Source organism: Rhopilema esculentum, chromosome 8, assembly GCF_057945365.1.
Source record: "Rhopilema esculentum isolate cy_ngs chromosome 8, ASM5794536v1, whole genome shotgun sequence".
Classification (NCBI taxonomy): domain Eukaryota; kingdom Metazoa; phylum Cnidaria; class Scyphozoa; order Rhizostomeae; family Rhizostomatidae; genus Rhopilema; species Rhopilema esculentum.
Window position 1 is genome coordinate 6,446,411 of NC_142822.1, and position 12,030 is coordinate 6,458,440.

Sequence of the window (12,030 nt, forward strand, 5' to 3'; positions counted from 1 at the left end):
GCATAGCAAAAGTAAAGTCTCTATCTATTCTTCAACCACCACTTAAAATTCAATCACTGCAGATGTGTGGATATCATGAATATGTGCCGTGACCCTTGTGGGCCACCGTAAATGTCTCATATGTAAGGAAGTATTCGTTATTGTCAATGTACTATTTCGCAGTAATTTCTGACGCAATCAAACCTTCACCTCGTGCTCTGAGTCTATCAGCCAGTGCTTGAAATGTATCATCGGCATGTATTGCCGATTATAGAAATGATTTTCCACCAGATTAAATGATAAATGAATACCGAAAATGAATAAATAAAATAACAGATGAAAAATTTATGAAAAGTTCGTTATATCGAGGGTAATTATGATTAAGAGACCTAAAAATTGATTTGTAATAATGAGAGTTCGTTATATCCGGGGTTCGTTACACCGAGAGAATTTGTAAGGAGTTTGTTAGGCCGATTAAAGGGAGCAGACAGTTCATTATACCGGGAAGTTCGTTATATCCGGGATTCTTTATATCGGGATTCCACAACCTCGATTTCGCTTTTTGGCCTAAGGTAGAATAGAAATTCAGAAAAAAAGATTGATAACGTGTATACTTCGGCTGTCAGTGCACAAATTATGTACAGTAGCAGTACGCAGAACAAGTTCTGGACATTTCAAAGTCAAGAGGAATTTCTCTCTCACCGTGAAGAAGCATGGAACAAATACACGTCTGATAGCTTCGAGAACCGTGATCCTACCAACATCTTGACGGTCGAAGAACAAACAAACCTCGTTGATTACTATGTATGTTTTGTTCGAGATCTTTGCAACATGTTTCAACCAACGCCACCTCCTACCATTTTTGGGACTGCGGCAATTTACTTTAAAAGATTTTATCTAAACACCTCTCCTATGGAATATCACCCGAGAGAGGTGGCCTATTTGTCTGTTTATCTTGCAACAAAAGTGGACGAATACAATGTCTCGATAAGCCAATTTATTCAGCAGCTAGCACCGAAATACGAAAAGGTACAGGACTTCATAATCACAAATGAGCTTCTGTTAATGCAGAAGCTTCATTTTCACTTAACAGTTCACAATTCATTTCGACCGATGGAAGGCTTTATCATAGACTTGAAGGCAAGATTTAAAGGCTTAACAGACATTGATAAGTTCAGGCAAAACGCTGAAACTTTTATAATAAAGGCACTACATGCAGATACATTTTTTATTTATACACCAAGTCAAATAGCATTAGCAGCACTGAAGGCAAGTATAGGGAATCCCCTTGAAGATTATATTGAGAATACCATTGGGCAAGGTGCAGACACATCTAAACTTTTATTAAAGCTTGACCAAATAATAAACATGGTTAAAGTCTTCAAGATGCAACCAAAAGATGTAATTGACAAAATTATAACAAAGCTGGAGATTTGCAGAAGTCAGGAGCACAATCCACTAAGTGAACATTACAGAGCAAATGAAATGCTTGCACAGGAACAGAGGGAAAAAGCTAAGGATGAAATATACAAGAGGCTGGAAGAGAATAAAGAAGACAATATATCGGGAATTGACTTCATGATAGAGTGAATGACATCATGCTAGCTTGGTTTATTGGCAAAGTATTTTATTCCATATATACTTAGTTTGCCTTTGTGTTATTGATGGAAAAATTTCTGACCATCAGTTTTTTAATGATCCTCTTCTTCAAAATCAAGAGATATTCTTTTGTCATTATGACTAAATTTGATAATTTTTCATCATTAAGGCCCATATTGTAGTTTCATCATATAAGCCAAACTAGAAGCTTGAAAATGCCAGTTTGCTGTGCATCAAGTGTCTTTTTGCCCTTGCAGTATGGATTGTCCAGTTAAGACGCCTATTTACATTACTTTGCAGCTAAAGGGTCCTTAGCCTGAAGTTTCTAATAATTCTTTCTCATTACCATTTTGCCTTCTTCATCAGGCTCAGAATCAAAATGTGTGTACCTACCGTTCTTTCCTTTGATTATGTCCTCAGTACTAATACTTTATCCACTATATCACATGAAATATTGTGGAAATTGAATATGATGCTAAGACTAGTATTGACTCATAGACAATGTAAAAGTATTTAATATTAATATTCAACGCAGCACAGATTTCTTGCCATGCGATTGTGACAAAATTGATTTTGGGAAGTTCACTATTAACAGTATGCGTTCAGAATTTGGGCTGTTTTCCAAGAAAGTACACCCAAAACTAATACTTTTTGAAGCTGATCAATTCTCTATAAAAACATTACCACTACACATTTTTCTAAGCTCCAAAATATCATCCATCAAAAGTAATGTGTTTGTGACATCTATATAGTCCAACTTTGGGTTGTTCAAAACACCTTTAACTGCTTCACAGGTAACATTTCTACAGCCACGTAATATAAGCTCTTGTAGTTGCACCAAATGTCTGCCAATTCTCTTCAACGTTTCCGTAGACAGCCAGTAGCAACCATCCATTTTCAAAATCTTGATAACCTTACAATTTTCAACCAGCCAAGCAATACTTTCATCTTTTAATGAGTAGCAATTTGAAATATCTAGCGATACAAGTTCCTTGCACCACAGCCCAAGATCCTTGATGCTTTTTCCAATGAGTCTACTGCAACCTGCAATGTTAACTGACTTAAGCTTAGAATGTCCTTGAAACAGCTCACACAAAGTGTCATCGTCAATAAGCCTACAGCCTTTAATGTTTAGTTTCCTCAGATTTTTTCCATTCTTGGCAAGTTGCATCAAGCTGCTTGGCTTTAGCCAGCTACATTCTTCAAGGACCAGTTCTTCTAAGTGAAGACATTCACGTCCAACTGCTTCTATTGTCCCATTACAATCATGAATAGTTGAAGCCAGATTGATAGACATTAATTTAGTGCACTGAGATAGAAAGGTGAGTGATTTGTCTTCTACGTGATGACAAAAGGAAACATCAATATGTTCTAGGCCTGTAATCTTGGAAAATGTTGCCAGTACTTCGCTATTTACGGAAGTGGCAGCTAAAGAGACCCAGACAAGACTATGGGAGTAAACACTTCCTAATAACACCAAAGCTTGTCTCGATATGTTAGTGTAGGTAAAGTCAAGCTCTTTTAAGTGCTTACACCCTTTAGCTAAATATTGTGCAGCCCTGACATCGACTTTGTTGCACCTTGAAAAGTCTAAAACCTTTAGGCAAGGACAATGCTCTCCCAGTAATCTCAATACAAAGCTGCTAAGCTGCCTACAGTATCTCAGTTTGAGCACTTCCAGTCTCTTAACTTCCCTTAGAACAACTTCCAAGCTCTCTTCATCAATAGTTTCACATCTCTCTACGCTAAGCCACTTTAACGATTTGCAGTTCGCGATATGCACAAATGCCTCTGTCGTAAACCAGTTACACCCATCCAAGCAAAGATACTCGAGCTTTTTACAATTGGAGGCAATTGCATGAATGGAGTCATCTGTAAGAAGAACAGATTCACAATTCTTCAAACTGAGTTTCTTCATGCTTGTGTTTTGTGATAAAAATCTGACCAAAATTCGGTCTGTAATCAATAAGCCACAGTTTTCAAAATAAAGCTCATTTATGTTCCTTGCTAAAGAAGCCAATTTCGCTACCAATATTCTGTATCCGAGTTTTCCTTTTCTCTTCAATTCCCCAAAGTTGATCTTTTTGCGACGGTGCATATAGCGTTCTGAACATATATAGACCGCACGGCTCATCATCCGCACTTCCATGACATCATCTATTGGTAAAAAATCAAAAATCTTTGATAACAGAAGACTGTTTGTGATCACATCGGCGAAAGAAGCCATGTTCGTTTGTAATAAACCAAAGTAAGCAAGGCTATGCCGATTTTCTGCTATTTCTCGTTATGGTTAATTAACGTTTTAATGTGCTTGAAACTTCGTGATTAGGGTGCGTGATCAGGTAGAAAAAGTGGCGATAATTGAAAATAACGTTTACAATGGGTTCTACTTCTCAAACCGGAAACAAATATTACTTTTCACGGACAAATTATAGTCCATTGATTTGATGGAAAAGCCGGTAAGTGTCGTTAGCTTGCGCAAATAATATTTTAAAAGATTGTTAAGTCCAACAACGATTATATATATAAAATGATCCCTCTGTGTGAAATCAGAGTGGCAGCTGTTAATCTTTTCTATTGGTCTGACAATTTATTCTATTAAGACGTGTTTTAATTAAAAAACGTGAGCTGTCAGGTAACTTTTCGACCATATTATCATCCCTTTGTTTGAAATGCAACCAGTTAATTATACCGAAATTTTAAAATACGAGACGCTTCGATTTGACCATATGAGGCATCGGTGCTCTGTGTGTTGCGATGAAGTGTGATTTAACTCACAAGCGAATCAAAATAGGGACGCTTGGCATCTTAATTAAGTCCCCCTTGGCGTGAATGACAACATAATTCGGGTTAACCCATAAGATTTTGCAGGGGCTGTTGATTTTACTCAAATTAGAATTTCCAAGTCCCTTTTTTCTTCTGAACCTTCATCTCCATTTAGAATGAATTCATAAAAGCCACATGCAAGCTTATCAAGTCCAAACATGTTTATCACCCTATTGGGTTATTTTGTCAAAAAATTCGGAAGTAAAAGTTTCTTTAGCAATACGCGGGCTGCAAAAAATACTGTTTTCGCACGCTAATGTAAAAATTTGTCGGAAAGTTGGTTTCTTGGCCTACCTCTTAAAATTTGAGCACCCCGACGCCCCAGGGAAGCCCCCGTGGACACTGCCATTTGAAACATCCGAGAAGCTGACCCCCTTCGTTAAAACACCGGAAAGTAGCCCTTTTTCTACTTTTTACCATTGTTTTTCGAGAATTGGTACGCGATTGCTCCTGTTTATTTTCAATTTTCATAGCACTACACACCTGACTACATACAACCATACCTTGGGGATTTTTAGGTTGTTTGCTTAAGAGAAAAAGTCAATCGGTAAATTGATAGACCATCTGCAAATTTGTTTTTGATGTCAACGGGAGGCCAATTCCACTGGCCTTCTGTGACGTTATTGGTGTGAACTTCTAATTTAAAAAAAAGTATTAAAGAAAGAAATACTCTTATCATCTTGCTACATAAGTTAAACTTGCTGGGTGCCTTCAATTGCTCTGAAAAAACACTTTTCTTATCATGTCTTGGCTAAGTTGGCCCCTAACAATGAGGTGACAATACTGTTTTAAATACAGAAAAAAGAATTTAAACATAATATTACAATCAACATGTAATAAAAGATAAAGGAAGGAAAGAATAGGTGGCTGCGCCCCCTCCTCTTTTTCAGGGAAGTTCTAAAAAATCATTGCCAATTTCTGCCAGGACCTAGTCTTTGATTTAACCGATATGACTTTATTATATTTGCATTGCATTCACGTGTGATCTCAATAGCCCTCTTGATAACTGAAAGCTATGCTGGCAAAATTTTACAACGTCAAGTTCTTTATTTTCAAAATTATTTAATTCAGGGGTGGATCCAGAGCAAATTTGAAGGAGGGCCAGTTAGTAGTTGGGGCGCTGAAAAAGTTTCAAAAATTGGTTACGAGAGTACGCTGTATACAAAAATTTCAGATACCTTTTCAGAATAAACAACATAACTTTGAGGTAATGTTATACTACTCTTTAACTACAGTGCAACTAAGTATATATAAAATAACTCACGGCCCTTTTCAACTCGACTTGTGGCAGAAAGGAGCAGAGAGACAACGACTTCTTTCGTCAGCACTTAGAACGAACCGCAAGATGCTTCTCCCAAAAAGCCTAATTCTTAAAACTACTACAGCGTATTTATAGATACAAGCATTTTACAACTATTAATAACAACCAATCAGCTAAAAACACGTAAGACCTACAACCAAAAGAAACATAGATAATTAACAGCGGAAATAAAGTGTTTGCCAAATATTTAAGTTATACCCTACAATGGTTCGTTCGATCTGGTGCACAACACAACCTCCCCCTTTGAAATCGAGCCTCCCGGCTCGAAAACGCGTCAAACTGGTAAAATCTCCTGTGGTGTACAGTAATCCTCGGGACGAGTGATAGAGGGCTCATCTACAGACGAGTCACTCTTTGCTATCGGGTTAGGTTCTGGTAGAAAACTGTCTGGCGGTAAATCCACATCACTGAGATCAACGAACGTGTCACATTGCGGAGGAGCAGCGGTTGGACGGTCCGACGGATCGACGTACAGCTTCATGCGGTTTGCGTGCACTGGAACACTAACTGGACGGTTGTCGAGTGTCCTTAAACGAAAGTGAACGGGCGATAACTTCTTGACAACGCGATATGGTCCGTGGTAGTTATGGGCTAACTTTTTAGAAAGACCCTTTCTCGTTTTTGGGGTGTACACCCAGACTTTGGATCCGATATCAAAGGAGACTGGCGCACTGTTCTGATCGTAGTAGTGTTTCATGCGCTGTTGAGCCAACTCTGTATTTGTCTTAACTATGCGATGGGCGTTTTCCAGATTTTCGACAATGCGAGCACGGTGTTCTGCAACGGAGGACGAGAGTTTTGCTGTCGAAGGCAAAATAAGAGACGCATCAATTGGCAGACGAGGCTCTCGCCCATATAAAAGATAAAACGGCGATTCGTGGGTCGTAGCGTGAGGCGAGACACGGTAAGCGAAAAGCACCAATGGCAGGTGGCGGTCCCAATCCCTCTGATTTGAGCTGACATACATCGACAACGCTTCCGCAAGGGTACCATTAAACCTTTCGACTAGTCCGTCCGTTTGCGGATGATACGAGGTAGTCCGAAGTTGGCGAGTGTTGAGCAATTTGCAGACCTCTGTAACGATAGATGCAAGAAAATTTGAACCCCGATCTGATAAAAGCGTTTTCGGAGCACCATGGCGAGCGAGAATCTTGTCCACAAGCAAGTTAGCAATAAGAGACGCTTCAGTAGAAGGCAAAGCAAAAGCTTCAGGCCACCGTGTGTAATAATCAGAAAAAACCACAATATAACGGTTGCCGTCGTTTGTAACGGGAAACGGGCCTAAGACGTCCATGGCTACTCGATCAAAGGCTCCTTCGACAGGAATAGGCAGCAAGGGTGCCTTCTTCTTACCCCTAGGCACCTTCTTCATCGAACAATCAATACATGAAGTACACCAATGTTCAACGTCTTTATACATGCCGTGCCAATAATAACGAGAACGAATTTTCTCATACGTTTTAAAAACGCTTAAATGACCAGCAGTAGGTTCATCGTGACAAGCAATAAGAATCTCTCGGCGAAGGCTTGCAGGAATTACCACCTGAGAACATAAAGACTGAACATGTCGTTTACTAGGTGTCCATAAATGACATAAAACCCCATTTTCGTCCAGATAGTACGAGTCGACAGTCAGTAGCAGAGTACGCGCTTTATTGTTATCATCTGGCAAGAGAGAACACTCGAGGTACTCAATAATGGCGAAAAGGTCACGATCTTCGCGTTGTAATTTGGTGAGCTGTGAAGGAGCAGGACATGGGTGCCTAATAGAAGCCATAGGCGGAGAAAGACCAGAAACAGTGGTTGAGGAATAAGATCGTCGTGAAAGCGCATCTGCGTTGTTGTTGGAAGGTCCAGGGCGATAAACAATGTCAAAATCGTACTGCTGCAGCTGCAACGCCCAGCGAGCAAGCCGACCTGTAGGATCCTTCACATTCATGAGCCATGAAAGGCTACTGTGGTCTGTATGGACAAAAAATTTACGGCCATGAAGATAAGGTTGATACCGTTTAATTCCATCCACTACAGCAAGAGCTTCACGTTCCGTGGTGCTATAGCGTTTTTCAGCATTATTCAGCTCACGCCCACCATAGGCCACGACATACTCCACACCCGCAACTCGTTGGCCGAGAATATACCCAAGAGCCGAGTTGCTGGCATCAGTATACAGGTGAAAAGGCTCACTAAAAACGGGATAAGCTAAAACAGGATTGGAGCACAAACTCTGCTTAAGTAGGTTGAAAGCGTGTTGACATTCAGCACTCCACACAAACTTGACGTCCTTTCTTGTTAGCTGATTTATAGGTGAAGCTATGCGTGCAAAATCATGGACAAAACGTCTGTAATAGTTACAGAGACCAAGAAAACTGCGTACATCCTTCACATTGGACGGCACTGGAAACGAGTTTACAACTTCAAGCTTGTCTGGGTCAGCAGAAATACCATTTGCAGAGACAATAAACCCAAGAAATTTCACAGAATGGCGAGCAAAGTGGCACTTACTTGGTTTCAATTTCAAGTTAGCCTGAAGTATGCGATCGAAAACGAGAGACAGCCTTTGCAAATGTTCTTCAAAAGTAGAAGAAAAAACGATAATATCGTCTATATAGATGAGACAAACCTTCCATTCTAGGCCAGCAAGAACTCTCGACATCAGTCGTTGGAAAGTCGGTGGAGCGTTTGTTAAACCAAAACTCATTACATTATATTCGAACAATCCTGCATGTGAAACGAAGGCGGTTTTTTCTCGTGAAGACGGATGCATGGCAACTTGGTGATAGCCCGACTGCAGATCGAGCGTTGTAAAGAACTGAGATCCAGAAAGAGCGTCAAGGGCATCATCAATGCGAGGAAGAGGATAACTGTCTTTGCGAGTGACAGCATTTAATTTTCGATAGTCGACACAAAATCTCGTCGTACCGTCTTTCTTCTTTACTAAAACTACAGGAGAGCTCCAAGGGCTCGAAGAAGGTTGAATCACATTTTGAGATAGCATATTTGAAATCTGTGTTTCAATTTCTTCACGTTGCAATTGAGAGACTCGATAAGGTGAAGACTTAATAGGCCGAGCATCCCCTGTGTAAATTTCGTGTTCGATGATGGAAGTATGGCCGAGATCAAGGCTAGATGAGGCGAAAATATCTTTATACGATAAAAGTAATTGTGAGAGAGCTGCATTCTGGGCCTCTGAAAGATCGACATTCTTAATAGACTCAAGTTCGGAAAGGAGGCTGTGATGTTGTGGAGCAGAATCCATAGCTGAGACACTACTTTTTAAAGGAAAGATGTCAGTGTGCAAAAGTTCAGAAAACGTGCCGATGACTGTTCCTTTATGAAGAAGCACTGGTTCATCAGAAGGATTTAACAAACGAAACGAGACATTTCCTTCACTAGTTGGGCATGAAATAGAAGCTGCTGGGAGGAGGCGATAACGAGAGGTTAATTTCTCATTACCTTCGACGAGGCCTGCGACAGAACTACTGTGCGACTGCAAAAGCTGCACAGGAATAATAGCTTCAGAACGAGGTTCAATGACGAATGAAGAAAAAACTGCGACAGAGCAAAGCAATGGAGGTGTATTGCCAGTTATAAATGAGACAGTGTTATCATTCGTAAATGTTACAATATGGCCAGGAACATCAATAACAGCATGGGTTTTATGCAGAAAGTCACGACCTAACACAACATTGTAAGCTAGGCCAGAGACAACTGAGGCCTGACATTCATAATGCTCATTACCAATGGTGAGAGGAAACGTCACAAAACCTTTCACAGCAACAGTGGCACCATTTGCAGTTTGAATACTTTCGAGTCCATTACGCGGCGTCTGCAGCGAGTAATGCATGCGCAGAGCAGAATTAAAAAAACTTTCACTAATTACGGAAATAGCGGCGCCAGTGTCTACGAGTAATTTAACTTGCTCATTTTCAACTGATCCCCAAATTAAGACATTTCCAAGTATCGAAGATTCGTCACTTGATGATGTCCCGTTTAGTAAGCACGGTACTGCGTAGGTTCCCTTTCTTGGCTCGATATCAATGTCATTTAAAGGTTTTTCTAATTGAAACTTGGCACTAGTCAAACGATTTCGTTTATTAACCCATTGTTCGAAAGATGAATCAGCTTTTTCACAAAACGGGGGCTTCATTTGCTTTTCAACCGTTTGGGCCTCCTTCAATTCCCCCAACGAGAAGGCCCTTGTTCGTTTAAATAATTTGTACCGGATCTGTCCTGCTGAAAGTTTTGAGTTGACCGAAAGCGAGAATTATTTTGAACTGCATTTTCTCTACCAGAAACACCACTATTATTACTTCTACAATATCGAGCCACATGACCCACACGATAGCAGTTGTTGCAAATAGGTTGCCCATCGGTGGTACGTAAATTACGCCCCCTTGCATAGCTTTCCCTTACACCTTGTTGAAGCCTGTTCATGGGTTGAGGTTTGCCAGACACAAAACGTTGATCAATTGCAGCAATTAGCTCTGTTTTAAGATTCAGGAGGTCACTTTGAAAAGAGCTTTGATTTGCAACATGATTACCATATGTACCACCACCCAAGTTGTTACTATAATCAATTTGATCTAAAGCGTTTAACTGGCCGGTTCTCTTGTTGCTAGCCAACGCAAGCAATATATTAACTTGGCCCTCAAGTTCTTTAATACGCTGGTCTTGCGAAATGGTTTGCGGGACGGTTGGGCCGAAAGACTTTGAAACAGCGTCACGGAGGCGGGCAAGGTTTTCTGCCTCTGTGAAAGTTTTTGGCTGGTTTAAAACAACATGGTTCTTTAGTTCTGCGCTTAGGCCGTTTATGAAAATGTTCATCATTTCTAACTCATTTAGATTCAGTCGTTGACACTTTTTTATGATGTCTTCAGTGTAGGTTACTAGAGGCTCATGTTCGAGTTGTTTTCGGGCATAAAGTTCTTGCCGTATCAAAAACTGGATGTTTTGGTTGCCAAATCTTGCAATTAAAGCTTCAATTAAGCTATCGAAAGTTCCTGCAGTTTCGTCTGAGAGCGTCTGAAACCATGCCAAAGCTGGGCCATTAAGCAGCAATGGAAGTGCACTTAATTTTTTTGCATTGCCCCAACCATAGAACCTGGCAAGTCGATTAAATTTTACAACCCATTCATTTACGTCTTCATTTTGGAATCCACTGAAAGGCGGTTGTTTAAAAAGTCCCGACTGGGCGTTTCCCTCCAGGGCTGCCTGCATAGCAGACACACGGTTTTGTAATTCTTCTACCGTTGCTTCCATTTTAACTACGTGAATAACTAAACAATTTCACAATATTTCCAAAGTTTTGCCGAAATGAGTGCAACCACGGATTTTGTTTTCGAGTTATCAAGAAGAAAACGAGCGGAATTAAAGTCTGTCTTGAACAATCTTTAGACAATATCATATAAGTATATCAGCATTCTGAAATTGCTTCTCGAAAGTTCAGTTCAATCTTCACTTTTAACGGAAATCCGACGTAATAATAAAAACGATACAAGGTAACCAATGCGGCGAAGACGTCAAAATTTCCAAAGAAACAAGAAATAAAAACCATACCCAGAACATCAACCCCGAACAATTCCAGTGAATACGTCAAAACGGCAAGTGAAATAAGAAAAAGAAAACTATATACAAAAACATATGAAAAGCATCAAACCCGAGCAAATACAGCGACTACGTCAAAACGGCCAATGAAAAATGCAATAAAACCTATATTCGACACCAAAATGTAAAACGCAAGTTTATCGGGTTTTTTTTTTCAGCACGCCAATAAGTATTCTCGACCCGTCACGTCGTGGTCACCAATATGTTATACTACTCTTTAACTACAGTGCAACTAAGTATATATAAAATAACTCACGGCCCTTTTCAACTCGACTTGTGGCAGAAAGGAGCAGAGAGACAACGACTTCTTTCGTCAGCACTTAGAACGAACCGCAAGATGCTTCTCCCAAAAAGCCTAATTCTTAAAACTACTACAGCGTATTTATAGATACAAGCATTTTACAACTATTAATAACAACCAATCAGCTAAAAACACGTAAGACCTACAACCAAAAGAAACATAGATAATTAACAGCGGAAATAAAGTGTTTGCCAAATATTTAAGTTATACCCTACAATGGTTCGTTCGATCTGGTGCACAACAGTAATACTTGAAGCAAATTACCCTATCGGTCCAAGAACCTTTTTCGTCTGATTCTCATTCTTCAAAAGGGACGCACAATTTCCTTTCAAAAAAGGGGCGCCAGACTTGCTTCAACTCGTTGAGGGAGGGGCAACTGCCCCTATTTCCCCCCCCCCCT

General features: G+C 40.1%; 2 protein-coding genes across 2 annotated transcripts; one reads left to right on the forward strand and one right to left on the reverse strand.

The window, feature by feature from the left end:
- Window positions 1-489: 489 nt before the first annotated feature.
- LOC135694651 (cyclin-H-like) lies at window positions 490-1,662 on the forward strand. The gene has a single exon (XM_065213468.2). It carries the CDS (start codon window positions 616-618, stop codon window positions 1,567-1,569), a length of 954 nt encoding a protein of 317 aa, XP_065069540.1. The 5' UTR covers window positions 490-615; the 3' UTR covers window positions 1,570-1,662.
- Window positions 1,663-2,220: 558 nt separating this feature from the next.
- LOC135694649 (uncharacterized) lies at window positions 2,221-5,591 on the reverse strand. Its single transcript, XM_065213467.2, has one exon. The coding sequence runs from the start codon at window positions 3,803-3,805 to the stop codon at window positions 2,240-2,242; it is 1,566 nt and encodes a 521-aa protein (XP_065069539.2). The 5' UTR covers window positions 3,806-5,591; the 3' UTR covers window positions 2,221-2,239.
- Between the last annotated feature and the right edge of the window lie 6,439 nt (window positions 5,592-12,030).